The sequence below is a fragment of the Heterocephalus glaber genome, unplaced genomic scaffold (assembly GCF_053883595.1).
Source record: "Heterocephalus glaber isolate CG9 unplaced genomic scaffold, H.glaber_assembly_v1.0 deba00001481, whole genome shotgun sequence".
In the NCBI taxonomy this organism is placed as follows: Eukaryota; Metazoa; Chordata; class Mammalia; order Rodentia; family Bathyergidae; genus Heterocephalus; species Heterocephalus glaber.
Window position 1 is genome coordinate 13,841,142 of NW_028258317.1, and position 19,030 is coordinate 13,860,171.

General features: G+C 42.5%; 1 protein-coding gene and 1 long non-coding RNA gene across 11 annotated transcripts in view; one reads left to right on the forward strand and one right to left on the reverse strand.

The window, feature by feature from the left end:
• Positions 1-13: 13 nt before the first annotated feature.
• LOC101699797 (uncharacterized) lies at positions 14-18,503 on the forward strand. Of its 3 annotated transcripts, none has more exons than XR_002389440.2 (4): positions 14-77; positions 12,876-13,023; positions 15,272-15,374; positions 16,301-18,503. It is a non-coding gene; the product is annotated as an uncharacterized LOC101699797 (long non-coding RNA). The 3 variants fall into 3 exon arrangements; XR_015440012.1 differs by lacking the exon at positions 14-77 and adding an exon at positions 2,886-5,090; XR_206099.3 differs by lacking the exon at positions 14-77 and adding an exon at positions 2,888-5,228.
• A 44-nt stretch (positions 18,504-18,547) lies between these two features.
• The window catches only part of Ccdc180 (coiled-coil domain containing 180), a 51,819-nt gene continuing 51,336 nt past the window's right edge, over positions 18,548-19,030 (reverse strand). For all 8 annotated transcript variants that reach the window (XM_087183644.1, XM_087183642.1, XM_087183638.1 and 5 more), the window contains one exon: positions 18,548-18,720. In XM_087183644.1, the coding sequence (XP_087039770.1) occupies positions 18,589-18,720 (132 nt within the window). In that variant the 3' untranslated portion in view covers positions 18,548-18,588. The remainder of the gene's footprint in view (positions 18,721-19,030) is intronic.

Sequence of the window (19,030 nt, forward strand, 5' to 3'; positions counted from 1 at the left end):
GCGCGTGCCCACGCTGAGGCCGGCGGCGGAAGACGGCCGCGGGTGAGCGCAGGCGCGCCTCCTGGCGGAAGGCGCAGGTAGGAGCGCGTCGGCCTCAGGGAACGGGACTCTGGGGGCGTGGCTGCTGGGCTCTTCGTCCCTATCGAGACCTCACTCAACTCTTGCTTGCTTTTTGACATCTGGAGCCGTTACTACCCCACCCCCCAACTTAGTACTTGGGATTGAACCCAGGGCTTTCGCACTGAGCTACATTCCCAGCCCTTTAATTTTTTTTCTTTTGTTTTTTGAGATTGGATCGCACTAATTTGCTATGCCAGACTGGGCTCCAACTTGTGACCCTCCTGCTTCAGCCTCCCAGAGTGCAAGGATTACAGGTGTACACTTCTATGCCTAGTTGGAGCTAGTTACTTTTTATTTTCCTAGACATTCACCTGGCCTGTTCACATCCTCAGTTCTTTTCTTAAGCGTCACACTTTCCCAAAGGGGGGTGACCTTCTTAAAATGACACCCTCTTTGCCGGGAGTTCCCATTCCCCTTCTCAGCCTTGTTACTTTTCCTTAGCATCTATCTAGCACCCTATACGTTTTACTCATGTTTCTGTTGCTTATTATCCTAAAATTAAAGCTCTCAGGGAGTCGGGAGTTTTGTTTGGTTCCCTAATGTCAATGCCTGGCACATTATAAACGTTAAATAAATATTAGTCAAATTCGTTCATTCTAAAATTACTGGACACTCAATATTTATTCATTTATTTTTTTCTGCACACCAATTTCTCTGACATTTATTGATCACCTGCTTTGCATTCCTTCAATCAACACTGAACACTTTTTCTGCATATTCTATTTGCAGTTACTAACCGCCTGCCACTTATTCAACAAGTACGTTTTTCAACAGCTTGAAGTATAATTGGCATAGGATAAACCGCCTGTTTTTAAAATGTACAATTTGGTGAGTTTGACACATACACAACTGTGAAACAATCACTACAATCAAAATAATGAACATATCCATCATGCCTAAAAGTTTTTCCATACCCCTTTATAATCCTTACTTCTTGTCTTTGTCCCTCCCTGCCAACTGCTCATCTACTTTCTGTTGCTATAGATTTGTTTGCTTTTTCTTGTGTTTTATTGAAACATAATATACAGTATTTCTTGTCTTTTGAGGGGAGGGTCTGGCTTCTTTTACTCAGCATAATTCTGTTGAGATTCATCCATGAAAGTGCACGTACCAACAGTTGTATCTTTTTATTTCTTGGTAGTAAGCCATTGTGTGGGTGTACTAAACATACCGTATGATCCAGCAATTCCACTCCCAGGCATTAACCTAAGGGAAATGAAAGCAAATATCCACACAAAGACCTGTACAAAAATGTTTATACCGGCTTCGTTTGCAATACCCAAAATGGAAACAACACAAATATCCTTTAGTAGGTGAATGGATAACTAATTAGTATATATTGAACGCCTGCTGTTAAATAACAAAACTTTATGGAGTGCTGATAAGCCTTTGCGTAAGTAGCTTTCCTTTCAGTGAAAAGATGCAGTAGGCAATAGATTGAAAGTGGATCATGAGCGTAATATTCCCTGCACAGGAGGTGGGCTCTTCCCCAAGGGCAACAGCTAAGGCTTTGAACAAGAGTCTTCTTTGAACACTGCTCTCTTTCATACTCTCACATCTGAGACTATGCCCAAATGTCTCTCTCTGAAATTTCTCTGCATCCCCTCCGTTCTATGTCAAAACTCTTTCTCCTTTCTGTCCCCTCCAATCTACTCCAAATTTTGTAGTGGATTTAATAACCTAAAATACAGCCAACCCCCAATTTGGACTCTGTAGCCCACATTACAAACCCTGAATCCACATTAAAATGGGAAAGATGTAAAAAGCAACTGTGAATTGGAAGAGTGTCAGTGGGAACAGAAAATTAGAAAAAAAAACCCTCTGGAATTCAATGTATAAAATAAACCATAAAACAATGTGAGCTGGCTCCAAGTCTGAGATCCTTTATCCTTGCAAAGGTGTTTCATGTCTGGATTGTCTTGTTTACCAAGAAAAGTGATACTCTGCAGCTAGTTTTTAAAAGCAGTCTTATTGATGAATAGTTTTTATAAAGTAAATATTTTAAGCATACAGTTAGATGAGTTTTAACAAATGTATTTAAACCATGTATCCACCACCACAATCAAGATAAAGAACTAGTTCATTATTTCCAAGTTTCCCTGAGCCATCTACAGCTAATTCCATCTCCTCTGGGCCCTTGAAGCTGCTGATCTTTGTCACCACAATCTTTTCTTTCCCCAAACGCCATATAAATGGCGTAGACAGTGTATAGTCTTTTGTGTCTGGCTTCTTTCACTTAGCACAGTGCTTTTGAGAACCATCTGTGTCGTTGTACCTGTCTGCAGTCAGTTGCTTTTTGTTGCCATGTAGTGTGTCATTGTACAGACACGTCACAGTTTGTTTATGCACTCACATTTGATACGCATTTGTGTCATTTCCAGTTTGGGGCTATTATGAATAAAATCTCTATAAACAGCCACATTCAGGTTTTTGTGTGGTCAGTTGTTTTTCTTGCATACACACTTAGGGGTAGAATTGCAGGTTGTAGGTCCATTCCCTGTCCTTGAGTAATGTGTGAGAGCTCTGTTTACTTCAGATCCTCTCCAATGTTTAGCATTGTTAGTCTTTTTGATTTTAGTTATACTGTAGATGTACTGGGATATCACATTGAAGCCTTAATTTGCATTTACCTATGACTAATGATGTTGAGCATCTTTCCAGTATGTATTTGTTCTTTACATGTAATCTTGGGTAAAGTATCCATTCTTCAGGTAAGTTTTTACCTGAGACATATCAGGAAGTTCTCAGAAGTCCCTGAGTAGCTTCCCTTTAGCAAGGATGGGTTAGGAAGTTATGTTTGTTTTATTTTATTTTATTTTTTGGTACCAAGGATCGAACTCAGGACCTTGTGCTTTCGAGGCAGGTGGTGGAACCACTGAGCTAAATCCCCGGCCCAGTTGTGTTTATTTTAAATAATTAATTAGTTTTGTAAAATGATCCAAGGCTGAAGAAGTTCAAGAATTCACCCCATGCCCTGGATAAAACTGGATTTCAAAAGAAGGAAGGGAGATCAGAGATGACGCAGATTGCTTACTCTTTAGGCATAGTGGTTCCTACTTGGGGCAGGAGGTCACAGTATGTGAAGGCAACATACATATAAAAAATTTGGCATAAGACTCCACAAGGGTTTGGACTCCTAAAAGCCATGTTGTAGACTCATGTTAAATCTTGCCCTGGTAGCCAGGTGTGGTGGCACACAACTATAATCCTAGGCTGAGGCAGGATGATTGCAAATTCAAGCCCAAACCCAGCCTGCACAATTTAGCCACTTAGGGAGACCTTATCTTAAAAAAAAAAATGGCTGGGGATGTAGCTCAGTGGCAAGGTCCTGAGTTTAATCCACATTACCACAAAACAAACAGAAAGTTGTCTTGAGGAAATCATATATCCCGGGGCCAAAGAACAGAGTTTTCAAAATGGATGGAACTCAGGTCAAGGCATTCTTCTTCAGCAAAAAAGCCAGGCTCATCTTTTCATCTTTGGACAATGGAAGCAGGAGCCAGGAACACATGACTCTGTCCTTCAGGAGAGACAGGCTCACATTTCCTATCCCAAAGGCTGGAGAGAGGTCCCAAGCGCTCTGCTCAGGTGTCTTCTGGGAGTAGACACGGTGGACAGACAGTAAGCAGTAGTCTGGTGCAGAGAGAGAGGCTCTCCTGAAAGAGAGTGCAAATCAAGGCCCCGGTGTGGGGAAGAAAATGGCCCTGTTGTCGATTGAGAAAGATGAAAGTATTTCCAGTGGGAAACCTCCTGCTAAAGCCCTTCATGCACTTTTGTCCACACCCGGAGCCTATTCATTTGGAGAGAACCACATCAAAAGCAAACACGAGACACCTATCCTGGGCAGACAGGCCAAGTGCTATTGGTTCAGTTGACTCTGCCCTCCCAGTCTTCCTCTCCCCAGTTCAGCAAGCACCATTTAGGAAGAGGATGAGGCGTGTCAGGGGAACATAATTATAGCTCTTTTTTTTTCCTTATCAGGTAGATTTTTTTTTTTTTTTGTCTTTGCAATACAGCCCAAGAAGGAAATACTCTTCATCCTCCCTCTCAGAGCCTTACACTTTACAGCTACCAGGAAACATTGCAAATATGCCCTCCAGAATTTTTTTTTTGAGTGGCAATTTGAGAGACTTCTAAATGCTCACTTACCATTGGAATTCATCTGTTTCTTCTTTATATTGTTTCTAATAAATATTGTCCAATACACACCAGTTCCAATATATATTGTTTCATGTATATACATTTCCAATACACATTATTTCCAATATATATTGTTTCTTATATATATTATTTCCAAATGAATACACAAACAAAATACAAAACTCTCATTTCTAAATGAACTACAGGGACTTGATTATGGCATTATTCAATGACTTGAGTAATTCCTCTCTCAAAGCTACCACCTCAAAGCCACCACCTCCACCTCAAAGTGATTTCTCTTTTAGCTGAGGTTCCAGATCACTTAATTTTTTTCCTCAGGTATGTTTTGGTAGAATCATAGCAAATGATTCTACATCTCAACTTCCTTGTGAACAGCTTGAAAAGAGTTCACATTTTATTCATCTCCGAGATATTAATTGCAAATGATTTTCACAATATTTCTTTTTGAAACTCAACAACATGTTCAAAGTTGTTGCGCATTGAGATGAAACCTAGGCTTATGGGTTCTTTTTGCTTAAATAAGGTCAGGAAAAACAGATCTATGACCAAAGGACTCTTTGGATAGATCTATTTTTAGTTAATCATTAACATCATAATTGCTCCCTCTCTCATCAGCTATTGCCTCATGCACAAATGCAGAGAAATTTCTGGACAACTGCCTTTGTTTTAACTGAGTAAGGAAAAAGGGAAAAACAAAACGCAAAACAAAGGGGAGAGATTGCCAGAGCCCTGCTAAAGTCCAGGCCCTGGCAAGCTACGGATGTGCTGATCACACAAAACCTCTTAAGCTGCCTACAAAGGCCTCCAAGGTGAGTCAGCTGAAAGGGACTAATCTCCAGAAAGGACTGATCACTGAAGCTTTACAGACCACACAGCTATTGAACAGTAGAAAACAGGACAATGAAAGCTTAAAGTGATGTGCACAGAAAGGTCACAGAATCGACAGGGTAAGGTCTTGGCTATCTAAAAGGTCATCTTCACCCTCTTGTGAGTTGTAGGTCATGCATACTGTTCAGTCCCAAAATGAGGACGATTCCAAGGATGTGGATATTAGGAGTTGTCAGGAGGCTTAGAAGCCCAGCTGTTGAGAGGGACAATGAGGTGGGGTAACTAGTACTTTAAACAAAGTAATCAACCACAATATTACTGATTCTGTAATAGTCAATAAGGCTGCTGGTACAAAAATTGTATTATGACTGTCACTATGGGTGTGGAAATGAGAACCCACATAAATGCATAGGAAGTGACGAGGACAGGTTCGCTGCTCTGAAATCAATGAAGCAGAAAGTAGTCAAGGAGTATGTGTTCAGATTAGAAGTGTGTAACACAGACAGGATCATTATGTGTTTAATCAGGCTTGTTCTGTTTTCCTAATATGCGTATTCTGTGCTATGAATTTCCCTCTTAAGACTGCTTTCATTGTGTCCCATAGATTCCGATATGTTGTATTGTCATTGTCATTTAATTGAAGGAACTGTCTGATTTCTTCTTTAATTTCCTCTGTGACCCATTGGTTATTCAGAAGTGTGTTGTTCAATTTCCACATGTTTATGAAATTGTTCCAGTTTCTTTTGCTATGGATCTCCAGTTTCATCACACTATGGTCTGATAATATACAGGGGATAACTTCAGTTCCTTTGCAGTTACTTAAACATGTTCTGTGTGTGAGTATGTGGTCAATTTTGGAGAATGACCCATGTGCAGCTGAGAAGAATGTGTATTCTGATTTTGTGGGGTGGAAGACTCTGTAAACAACTGTTAAGTTCATTTGTTCAAGAGTTCGATTGAGTTCTAGTATTTCATTACTTATTTTTTGTCTAGTTGATCTATCTATTTGTGACAGTGGGGTGTTGAGGTCCCCCACTACAATTGTATTAGTGCATATATGACTTTTCATGTCCCTTCATATTTGTTTTATATAGTTGGGCACACTAGTGTTTGGTGCATAGATATTTATGATTGTCATCTCTTCCTCTTGGATTGTTCCCTTTACAAGGATGTAGTGTCTTTCTTCGTCTCTCTTAATCAGTGTTGGTTTGAAATCTACTTGATCTGCAAAGAGGATAGCTACTCCTGCTTTTTTCGGGTTCCTGTCGCATGGGGTATTGTTTTCCACCCTTTAACGTTCAGTCTATAAGTTTCCTTTTGAATTAAGTGTGTTTCTTGCATGCAGCATATTGTTGGATTTTGCTTCTTGACCCATTCTCCAAGTCTATTTCTTTTGATTGGTGAATTGAGACCATTAATGTTGATGGTTATAACTGAAACGTATTGACTTATCATTGCCATGACTTTTTCTTTTTGTTGGGTTCTCCCCCTTTACATTTAATTTCTTGTGCCAGATGGGTTCATTCTGCTTTACTTCCTGGGGTTGTGATCCTCAATGTCTGTTCCTAGGATATTGTGTAAAATTTTTTGGAGTGCTGTTTTGGTATTCATGAAGTTCCTAAGGTGCTCTTGGTCATGAAAGTATCTTATTTCTCCATCAATTTTGAAAGATAGTTTTGCAGGGTACATCAATCTGGGTTGGAGGCTGTTTTCTTTTAGGGCTTGGAATATGTCACTCCAAGCTCTTCTTGCCTTGAGTGTTTGTGTTGAGAAGTCTGCTGTGATTCTGATGGGCTTTCCTTTGTATGTGATTTGTTTCTTTTCTCTAACTGCTTGTAGAACTTTGTTCTTCTGTTGAGTTTCTAGAATCTTAACAATTATATGCCTATGTGTAGACTTTTTTTGATCAAGGCTAGTTGGAGTCTTATATGCCTCACTTATCTGTATATCAAGTTCTTTTCCTCTGCTTGGGAAGTTTTCTGCCATCACTTCTGTGAAAAGTTTTTTTATGTTATCTGCACTCTCTCCTGTTTCTTCATTGACTCCAATCAGTCTTATGTTATTCTTTGCATCATCTAGCAGCTGCTGGATTGATTTCTCGTGGTCTCTTACAATTTTAAAGCAATTTTTCTTTTCCTCCTCACTAATTGCAATCTTATCTTCTGTATCTGAAGTTCTGTCCTCACATTGGCTCATTCTGCTGTGTAGACTTTCAATGGAGTTTTTCATGTCCTGGAAATCTGTTTGCATCTGTTTTATGGATTCCATTTGTTTCCTATGTTGGGATTCCATCATGTTCCTGAGCTCCTTTCTAGATTTATTAATCATGTCTTGCACTAGGAGCACAATCTCTGCTGTTATCTGAGAAATTATTTCTGATTTCATTTTTTCCAGATCCCCTTTTGTTGTCAGTTCAGTGGCTCCAGGTGGTTGAGTATCAGTGTGTTGCATCTCATTTTCCTTTAGGGTTGCTGTAGGTGATCTGGAAGTCTGATTTTGAGACTTATTTACGTGTTTTCTCATTTCGAAGGGGGGTGGAGGGATGGGGGGTGTGCTGTTGATGCCTGCAAGGCTCACCTCCTCTGAGCTGGGAGAGGTGGGACAGGGGCCGGGAGTGGTGGGAGGGATGGTGGCCAGAAGCCCCTTCCTCTGGGCCAGGAGTGGTGGCTCAGACAGTGGCCCAAAAGCCCTTTCCTCTGGGCTGGGAGTGGCGGGATGGATCAGGATCATTATGTGTTAATTGTTTGACGTGAGACATATCTCTTGTGAAATTTGGAGGTTGCTCTGAACTCCAGAGCCCTTTGGCTCTGGTTCTAGCCTTAGTTAGATTCCTTTCGGTGGCAGAGTTAATTCAATAAGTAGTGAAACAGTCTTCTCTTGAGGCTGTTTGGCCAATTCTTTCTCATCAGTGGTGCTTCAGGGGAGCAATGTCTCCCCAAGGGAACTGTGGACATTCAGGAGATTTTTTGTTGTTGTTGTCACAATGATCAGGGCTCACCTCCTGGCATTTAGTGGGCCAAGGCTGGATGCTTATTGTCTCCCACCCCACCCCGCCACTTATCGGTGACATTTTCCTTGTTCCAACCAACATGTGAATGTTTTGCCAGTGGTTTATATAGATGACAAGCATGTCTTATATATAAGCACAAATAACTTTTCCCATAACTTTATAATGAATTTTTATGTGTTTTTTCTATGTAGCCAGCTTTCATTTCAAAAGTAAATGAGGGAGTTACCAAATACTTGTCATAGTAGGTGAGTGCTGTGTCCTACAGGTTCGCATGACAAGCTGAGCAAGACATTCCAGTTTATACCAATGGACAAAGGGATACACGTATTTATCCTTATTGGAATTCTTCATTACCCACTACAAAATGACCTTTCTTGCCCTAGCACTCACATCAATTGAGGAAGTTAAAAACCACCCTTTTCAGGGATCTTCTCAGAGTTAAAAGATAGCCCAAAATTATATCTCCCCCAATAAAAGGACAAGAGATAACCTTTCTCACCTTTCTCTCAATTCTTTCCACATCTCACACTTATCTTGCTTTTGTTTAAAACTGGAATCCTTGCTTTCAGCAGCAACTTCCTTAAAACAGGATTCTTTGTATTTGTACTTAGAGCATTCTAACACCTAGGGGCTAGATGTTGGCTAAGAAGAACTCGGGCAGGCTTTGGGCCAAAGTAAAACATAAAGGATTTTCTCCAGGGTTAGAGTTCTTAATCTGAGAGTGATATAGCAGGTCAGCGCTAACCTGGCTTTCCCCTCTCTTTATACAGTACATGTTTCCAAACATGTGTTTGAAGGTTAAATTATAAACTGCCTGTAAGTATCACTGCAATTATGAGAGCTCTGCTTACAAAGCAATAGATACATCTGCAATGTCTCCCTAATCATGATGACTGCAGAGCTCCAGCACTTGGCACATTCAGGCTTACAATAAATATTTGCAATGAATGGACAAATGAATGAAAGGCTCAAGTCCATCCATTTTCTCCTCTGCCATGCCACACTATTTGTACACCTGATGAATGAAATAAAACACTTAAGAACAAAGAAATATGTATAAAAAACAAAGACTGAGCAAAACTTTTTCTATTATCAAAACCTCTGTGAAGAGCCATATATTTATAATATAGATTAGCAAATATCTTGCACCAAATCTGGGTAGCAATTGTAAATTGGTGTCTTTGTCATCTTGGGCTTATAGGCATGATAGCCTTTGTGACTTATAAATAACAGAAATTTATTTCTTGCGTTTCTGGAGGCTGGGAGTCCAAGATCTGGATGCCAGCTTGGTCGGGGCCTGGTGAAAGCCCTCTTCCAGGCTGCAGACTGCTGACTTCTCCTTGTATCCTCTCATAGTGACAGGAGTGCTGTGGAGCGTCTGAGGTCCCCTTTATAAAGGCACTAATCCCCTTCATGAGGAGTCCACCGTCAGGACCTAAGTCATCTTCCAAAGGTCCTAGCTCATTTTCACATCACATTGGAGGTTGGGATTTCAATATGTTAACGGGGGTGGGGCGCACAAACATGCAGTCTGTAACAACTGATGTTTTGTTCAGCCAAAGCTTTATCTTTGCTTTGTCATTCCATTTCCACAGAGTTTCTCTTTTTGGATCTCTAAAAGTTCTGGTCAGTTCTTCCTGTTTCTTCTCTGCATGCTTTCCTTCATGGGGAAGCTGGACAGGTACTCTGTTGACTGCAGGTCTGGTGGACCCTGGGTAGTGAGGTGAACAGGCTGGAGGAGTGTGACTTACCAGAAGAGGAATGTGACTCTGCCAGGGAACTTTGAAACCATGAGACTTGTGGACAGGGACTTGGGGATCTTGCAAAAGCCCTATTGGTAGAAAGATGATTTAATAATTTGTATGCAATATTCACAACATCACTAACAGCCTGTTAGTTCGGATTATATAAACTGTGGTCCTGATTAGATAAAAATCAGTCCTGTATTGGGTAAGCTGATGTACTTGGATTTGTTAGAAGTCTTGAGTGTAAGTGGCTCTGTTACAGAGATTCTGTCCTCCGTCTCTGTAGTCAATTTATCATAAGTGAATAGCCAATAATCGATAAAGAATTTTATGGTATTTTTCAGTGAAAATGTTTTGGGATATGTTATGGAGTTGATCGGGCCATCAAAAGAGTAAGTCAGTTGTCAAGAAGGATTTTATTCTTCAAGGAGAAAAATAATTCAAGTTGTAATGGCAGGGACTCAAATGATGATTCACCAAGAACATCATCAAGTCAGGCCAACAAAAGTGGAAATACAGATAATTTTACTTGGTTTGTAGGTTTGTTTGTATTTTGTAAACAAATCATTAACCTACAGTTTAATATTCTGGTTCATCCTTAGCCCTGTGAAATCATCACAGAGACATACTTGTATCCAGTCAATCTCTATCCATTTCCTTTGTTGCTTTCTTGTTAGCATATCATCACCTAAAGCTACTTGTTTGTTTACTTGTTTACTGCCTTCCCCAACACTCACACCCTGCCTCCACCAAGGCAAGCCAGAAGAAGCCAGTCTATTTCTTACCCAGTCTATTTCTTACCAAAACTCTGGAACACAAAACACAGAATAAATAATAAATACTTTTTGAATTAAATAACACATTTAATTTGTAAGCATATGTTTTAGAATTGGACTATTAACCCAATGACTTTTTGGGTATATAGTTGAGTAGCATTATGATAAAAACAAGTTAACCTTTCATGCCAAAACTTATATATGAATGTTCATATAACATGATTTATATAGGCCAAAATGCAAACAACCTCAATGTTGATCAACTGATGGACAAAATGTGATATTATCCATGCAATGACTATTATCACCATAAAAAGTAATAAGCTTGACATTATGGAACATGGCCAAGTAGGAAGCTCAAGCAATATATCATTTCATCTAAACAACTATTGAACTGATGATAACTATCTGAGATAGATATTTTGGAACTCTGGAGCCTTGACATTTGCAGCACCCAGGGTAGAAATTGATGAAGAGGCTGGTAAAATTTGGTGAATGTCTGCCATTTTGTGTATGGCTCAAATCCTCCACCTTTACTCCCATGGCAGGCAGCCTTAGGGGAAGCAGGCCAGATTCCTGGTGGGGCTTGGTGAAGGTAGGGTAAACAATAAGGGTCTTGTCCTCCAAATATGGGATTGTGTGTTTGGAGTGCTGATTTCTCCTTTTGATGGCCGAGGGGCCAGTACAGAGGCTGATAGCCTTTGTGTCAATTCCCATGGGCTGAAGTAGCTTCCAAGGGATTTAGAAAGACAGTACTTAGCTTCCCCAGTTTGGGATCTATGTATTTAAGAAAATCTTTGTGTAGTCGCTGGCTGACTGCATAGAAAATAGAACTGAAACCCCAGTGATAATAAATAATAGACATCTTACAAATATAGTTTGGGAAAGTCACAAACAGATGGCTCTAACCTTCAAAATACAAGAATCAGAAATCTATAAAGTGTGAATTAGATTTTCAAGTACCATAACATAATAATTCTCAACACAAAATTACAAAACACATAAAACAAAAGAAAACATTGAAAAAGGGAATTTGACAGAAATTTTTTTTCTGAAGAGTCTAGACATTACATCAACTGTCTACACTTTGGGAGGTTGAGACAGGAGGACTGCAAGTTTGAGTCAGCTTAGCAAGACCCTGTCTCAAAGTAAAAAATGAAAGGAGGCTGGGGATGTAGCTCAGTGAGAAGGCCTTAAGTTCATCCCCACTACTGGAAAAAAAATTAATTGTCTAAAATAGACTCAAAGAGAAAAAAGAAGCTATGGACAAAGAACTAAAGGAAATAATATATGAACAAAGAATATCAATAAAGAGATAGAAATTACAAAAAGGAACCAAACTGAAATTCTGATGATGAAAACTATAACATAAAAATTTTTCTGGAAGCATTCAAAAGCACATTCCAGCAAGTAGAAGAAAGGATCTGTGAGGGTGAAGATGTGTACACTGAAACTGTCTAATCTGAGGAACTGAAAGAAAAAAGAATGAAGAAAAGCATACAGATTTTAAGGGAACTGTGGGATACCAGGAAGTGGATCAACATACACATAATGAGAATTTCAGAAAGGGAAGAGAGAGAAAAGAGAAGAAAGAATATTTGAAGAAATAATGACTGAAAACTTCCCAAACTGATAAAATTAATCTATAGAGATTCAATTTTTACCAAGCTTTATAGGAACATGACACTTGCCTAAAAGGCTTACACTTCCCAGCCCCCTTTATAAAAAAGCAAGGGGTTTCCTTGGGTCTACTTCCAAGGTGCCACCAGAGCAAAGAATACTGCAACCATACTGCTTGGGAATTGGAAGCAGGGATCCTACTCATATATCCTGGGTGGGAACCAAGTTTGCTTTTCTTTCCCTCTATGAATAAATAAACACCAAGAAAAGAGAAGTGGTGACAGGTAAACAAATACCTGATTCTTCTGAAAATAATTTCATCTTCTCTTCCTTTTGGAGTTTAGAGTAGGGAGAGAACACTGGTAATGTTCACAGTTGTCATTCTCGCCTTAATTATATGCATAGAGACTCCATTTTATTCAGGACAGAAACTCACCAAACTAAAAGTCTAAAATTTCTAACCTCTCTTGCAGCTAAAAATGATTAGACTATATTCAGGTACTGTAAGATGACCAGAAGTGTGGGACTTTGAGGAAGCTTCCCAGATGAAACCAACATTTTGGGAGAGCCCCCTCGCCCCTACCCTCATTCCTCTGCTTGCCCTCTGAAATGCAGACATGGTGGCCAGCCCAGGCTGGAGTTCCAACAGTAATTTTTGATGCACCTGAGAACCAGCAGCTCCACTGACAACTATGACGATGAAAACCATACACTCAGTTGCTAAAACAGAAAGTCTGAGAACTTCCATAGCAGTCGGGCCAAGGTCAGTATTTCTGTTTGTCTCTAGAGTTCTTTGACATGAGAAAGAAAAACAATTTCTCTCTTGTTCATGTCACTGTTATTTTGGAGATTTAGTAACTCAAGCACCACAAAATGGTGTTTCAGTCAACAATGTGCTGCATATATAATGGTATTCTATCAGATTTTAATGGAACTGAAAAATTCCCACTGCCTAAAGATGTGGCCATCGTAATGAGTATCCTGGTGCAACACATTACTCACATGTTTGTGGTAATGCTAGTGTAAACAAACCTTCTGCATTGCTGGTTCTATAGAAGTATAGCGCATACAATTATGTATGGTCATAATACTTGATAATGATAATAATGCTACTGGCTTATGTATTTATTGTACTATACTTCACATTATTAACTTGTGGTATAGTCCTACTTATTAAAAGGGTTACTATAAAACAGTATGCCATGTTACACAGGCCCAATACATCTTATGTTTACCATGTCTCTTGTTGCATTGAGAAAACATGTCCCTGTTGTTGACATGTGATTGTATATCTGATACTAACCAGTGTATAAGGTTTGTCACCATGTGACCTTAGACAAGACACATGCCTTCCATGGGACATATCCCTGTGAGATCAGTGGCGGGGCAGATGTAGAGTCCATGTGTATGATTCTGAGATCTGGTGCTTTTGTCTGGCCAACATCAAGCCCTCTTCTATTGGAACCAGCATCTCAGTTTTTTTTTCTGAGTTGGGGGACTACTCTATCACACTCAGTCCTAGGGCTTAAGTTAGGTTGACATCACTTCCTAATCCCCATAGTGGGGCACAGGTGTGGGGCACAGAGCTGTTTATCCAGACTACCTTTGCCTATGCATTCTTGGTACATTGGACATGCAAGTCCAGTGAGGCAGGAAATCACCAGCATGTTCTTTTTGGTCCAGATATAGAGCCCCAGCCATGGACACTAGGCCTGGTATCCCCAGCATCTGTGTGAATTAGGGAGCCTTCTGTACTCGGGTGTGCCTGAGACATCTCAGCCCAATTTCTCATGCTAGGTTCATGGAGCCTGATACTGCATACTCACTAAGCACACACTTAGGTGATTCCAAATCTAATCCCTCATTGTACATTTGGAAAACTGAATCTCAGAAAGAGACAAGGACTTCCCTAGCCCTACTATAGGGAAGTGGTATTCAGTCTCCAAGCAACATATCCAGGGGCCCAGAAATGGATTGGGGGAAACTAGGGTTCTTTAAGGTCCTCAGATAGCCTTGAGAGGACAGCAGCAGTATTCTGAAGTCTGCTGCTCTTGAGCTCCTTCTCAATGTAATAGGGGCAGCAGGAAAGAAAGCCTCCATCTCCTACAGTGTAAACTGGGGTGCTTGGAGTGGGTGATTCCAAAGGTTCCTCATGCTCAGAAAGTGTCTATTGAAATGAGTTCTGTCAGTATCTCACTGTGCTCCAAGACCCTGGGAAAATGCTTTTCACTACCTGGAGGTCATTCAGAGGAGAGGGAGAACAGGGGCTTGGTGGATGAGGACTTGGTATGAGGCAGAAGGAGCCATAGCACTGGATCCTGAATCTGAGAGCATGAGGCTTTGGGGGGACATCTCGTAGTAACCATAACACTGTGATAAGAATCAGACCAAAGTGCCTCAGCCTGGCCTGCACAGTGGTGGCATCCACAACAGCCTACAATGATCCCCTCCTCCTGGTATATATAGAGTCTGGAGCCCAGAGAAAAAGCCTGTCCTTGAATCCTTAGGGTCCTCATCTGGAAGTAGAAGGAGTCATTGTGGCTGAGGTGAGGATGCCTCCTGGGTACACTGGACATCTGGGGGTGTAGGCAAAGAGTGGACAAGGGAAATGCCCAAGGTCCCTTATGTTGCCTTTGGAGCCTTCAAGAACCTCTCTTTGGTCCCCATGAGACCTCAGAAGCACTGCCTTGGGGTCACTTAAATGTGTAATTGGTGTGGTTGATGTTCCTGTCTGGGGCTGTGGTGCTGGTGCTGGCCACCAGGGGGTGGCAGCTTGCTGGATCAGTGGTGCCCCTGGGCTTTGCTGGAACAATAAGAGCCAGGTAAGAGCCATGCAGGTCATTCTGGCTGTCCTCCTGCCCCAGGCCCAATTGGCACCTCCTGTTATTAGTGATCATCTCTAGAGTCTGAGCTGGTGAGAAATGGGAGGCAGAGCTCTGCAATCTTTCCGATTATTTGGCATGTTCAGCAATCATGCTCCCCTGAGCACTAACTCCATTCCACGTACCCAGATGGGCCAACTATGAGGTGCTGAAAACCGCTGGGTGACCATTTGAGTGGACTTCACAGTCTGGAGGGGGATGTACAGAACATGAAAGCAAGTATATGTGAAAGGTAAGAGCAAGAGCTACAACAAGAACCAAGCAGGGTTTGAGGTAGGGGTGGGGAGATACTGGGTGGGGGGACGAGAAAGGCCTCACTGAGGTGATGTTCATGCTGTGACCAGAACAAGTAGGAGCCAGACCTATACAAGTTTTGGAACAGTGCATCAGGGAGAAGGCACCATTGAACCAGGGACTGGCAGACAGAGTGAGTTTGGCAGAGGGGGTTAGAAGGTAGCCAGTGTGGCTGAGGGGAGCCTGGGAAGACAGAGGAGGGAAGGGAGGAGCACAGCAGGGCTGGAGCCTGGGGCTGGTGGCCTAGGTTAGCCATCTGTTCTCATAAGATGAGCACTGTTACAGTACAAACAGTGAGTATCTCACAGTTTCTGTGGACCAGGACTCCAGGCACAGCTCCCTTGGGTATCTCGGCCATACTCAAGTCTCTCAGGAAGCTGGAGCTGTGGTCTCTGGACCATGGGAGGACCTGTCCCCAAGCCCAGTACTCACACGGGTACTGGCAAGATCCAGTGTGGACTGACAGCCTAAGTTCCTTCTGGTCTGTTGGCCTGGGTGCTCCTTGGTTCTTTCCAGGTGGTCCTCCACATAGGGCAGCTCAGAGCATGGGCACCTGCTCCCTAGTTAGGGATTATGAATAAGAAGAGACGAGGAGGGGAAGGAGGGGAGCAAGAGAAAGTAAGAGGAGAGATGGAAAAAGAGAGAAGGAACCTAGGAGAATGCAAAAGGAAATAGCATTTTTGGTAATTAAATCTTGGAAGCTGCAATAGGCGGAATGTTTGTGTCCCCCAAAAGCTGTGTTATGAAATCCTAACTCCTAGTGGTATTAGGAGGTGGGGACTTCGGGAGGTAATTCAATTATGAGGGTGAAGAATTAGTGCTCTTTTTAAAGGGACATTAGAGAGTTCTCTCCTCCTCTTTCAGCTATGTGAGGATACAGTGAAAATTGGCAGTCTACAATTCAGAAGAAGGACCTCTCCAAACCTAGACCAAGTTGGCACCCTGATCTCAGACTTCCAGCTTCCAGGACTGTGAGGAATAAGCTCCTGTTATGCATGGGTCACCCGATCTATGCTACTTTGAATAGCAGCCCAACCAAAATGGCATCCTGTCACTTTTGCTGTGATCTGAAACTATCACTGCAAGCTGTTGTGGATACCCCAGTGAGCAGGCCAAGATGAGCCACTTAGGTCTGACTCTAATTGCAGTGTTATGATTTATATCTGGATGACCTCCAAAGCCTCGTGGGCTCATAGGCAGGGCTTTGGGGAAGTGATTGGATCATGTTGGCACTATACTCACTGGTGGATTAATCCACTGATGAGTTTATAGATAAATGTGCCACTAGTAGGTGGGGCCTGGTCAGAAGAGGGAGGGCACTGGGGGCATGACCTGAAGGGTGTGTCTTCCTCCCCGGCTCTCTCCCTCCCTGGCTCCTCCCTTCCTGCTCTTCTTCCCGGCTGCCATGAGGTGAGCTGCATTCCTTTCTCACGCACCTGTGTCATGCTGTTCTGCCTTGGAGCCAGCCAACTGGATTGAAATGTGAGACAAAATAAATCTGACCTCCTTTAAGTTTCAGGTGTCAGAATTTTGTCCCGGCAACAAGAAAATGACCAAGGCACAGAGGAAAGCCATTGGAAGGTTTTATGCCATAGGATGACAATATATGAATTTCCTTCCATTTCAACCCCCTCATGGTACAAAATGAAAAGTGGCCCAGAGGGGAAGTAACTTTTCAGATTGGTAGAACCTAGGCAGGTTTAAAGTTGCTTACTGTGCTGTGTCCTACCCATCGTATGGTTCTTCCAGCTCTAAATCTGTGCATTTGTTTCCTGTGACACCAATCCATGGATTTGTAAGTACCATCTCATTTATACTTGGTGATATCCCCAGGAAGCCACTGTTAGTGTGATCCCCATTGTGCAGGTTAGGAGACCAGGAAGGCCTTGAGAGGCAATGGGCTGATAAGAAAAAAGGAGGCTCCAAAGCAGCTCTGTCTGCTCAAGCCTAGGCCCTGGATGTATTTAGGTCTCTCACTGATGTATTTAGGTGAAACTGTGTAGGTGGGAGATGGCACTGAGAGGAGGGTAAGCAGTTGCAGGTCACAGAGGGTCTTGTTGAAGGAAGGGACCTAGGTGACGGGACCTTGAAAACACTATCTCACTTCCTTGGTGATAGATCCCCAAAGAACTTAGAGTTCTGGTAACCAGGCACCCACATTTCAGAGACAGCTCACCATGCAGCTTGCTTGGCTAAAGATCTTCAAGAGAGCAAAATGTTTTCCTGTTGTGGCCTTATGTTCTGAGGCTCTAGCCCCACGAACAAGTGAGAACTTTTTCATGGCTTGCAGAGATTGGTTTAGCCCACACCCCTAAAGTCTCTGGCCATTTGGCACAAGGTATCTGAAGGCAACACAGGACAGCCCTGGGGAGGTTCATCCAGGCCAGGCCAGAACTGGCCTTCTCCCTGGGCAGCCCCCTCACTCCACCCTCTCTTGTGTGTGTGTGTGTGTGTAGGTGGGAGGGTGGCAAGGGATGAGGACTGAGTCCTCCTTAGGCAGAGGAGGTTGTGAAACATTGGAACGCTGGTGGGCTTGTTATGATTCAGGTTATAGCTAGAAGGATGGAAGGTGAGCGCTGGGTAGAGTGCATCCCTCTGGATTTCAGTCGTGAGCCCGCAAACCTTCATGTCATTTCTTCTCTCCCTGAAGCCCATGCAGATACTCCTCTGTGCCTGATCTGGGGGGCAGAATTCCAAATGGGGTATTCTCTAGCAATGGCCAGGCAGACCTCTCACACCTCATAGCCGAGCTCCAGGAAACTGCCTTTTCATAGCTCCACTTGGAGGAAGTGAAAAATGAAATGTCAGGCAGGCCTTTAGGGAGTTATTTCTTTGAAGCTCTGGTACCTTTTTTTTTTTAATTTTTGATACTGGGGATTGAACTGAGGACCTTGGACTTGCGAGGCAGCTCTGGCATCTATTTTAAGTGACCCATTCCTAGTACCTGCCTTCTGTGCTGACCATGTGGACATCACCTTTCATGTCTGTTTTCCTCACTGGAAGTGAGTTCCATGTGGGCAGGGACCATGCCATGTCCTGTCCCTGATAAAGCTACAGTGCCTGGCACAGAGCAGAGATGGATGGACAGACAGATGGGTCAAGAGGCAGACAGACGTGTGCACAAACATAACTTTACTTGGGGCACGGTGGGGTCACAGGTACAGGCCCTGGATGGTGTCCAAGGAGCGTATCCAGCTGTCTTTCCAGCACTGAGCCTGCTTCACTTGTGTCACATTGTCATCATGGATCTTCTTCAGCTGCTCCTCAAACAGTGCTAAGTATTTCTAAGGGAGAAAGGCAGCAGGAGGGACCAGGTGGAGGGGCTCGTGCACTCTGATCCAGGAGCACTATAGCTAGCTGGCAAGCAGTCTGAACACACTGCAAGACCAGCAAGAGTTCCCATGAATTTACCTAATAATCCATCAAGTAGATGCTTTTGTTTCCCTCATTTTATAGATAGGAAGATTGAGGCTCAGAGCCTTGCTTGGGGTCAATTGGCAGGAGAAGGGCTAGGACCATATCTCTCTGGCTTAGTCTGCTGTGTCCTGACCTTGGTACTGCAGAGGAGCCTCCTGGAGCTCAGGAATCCTGGCA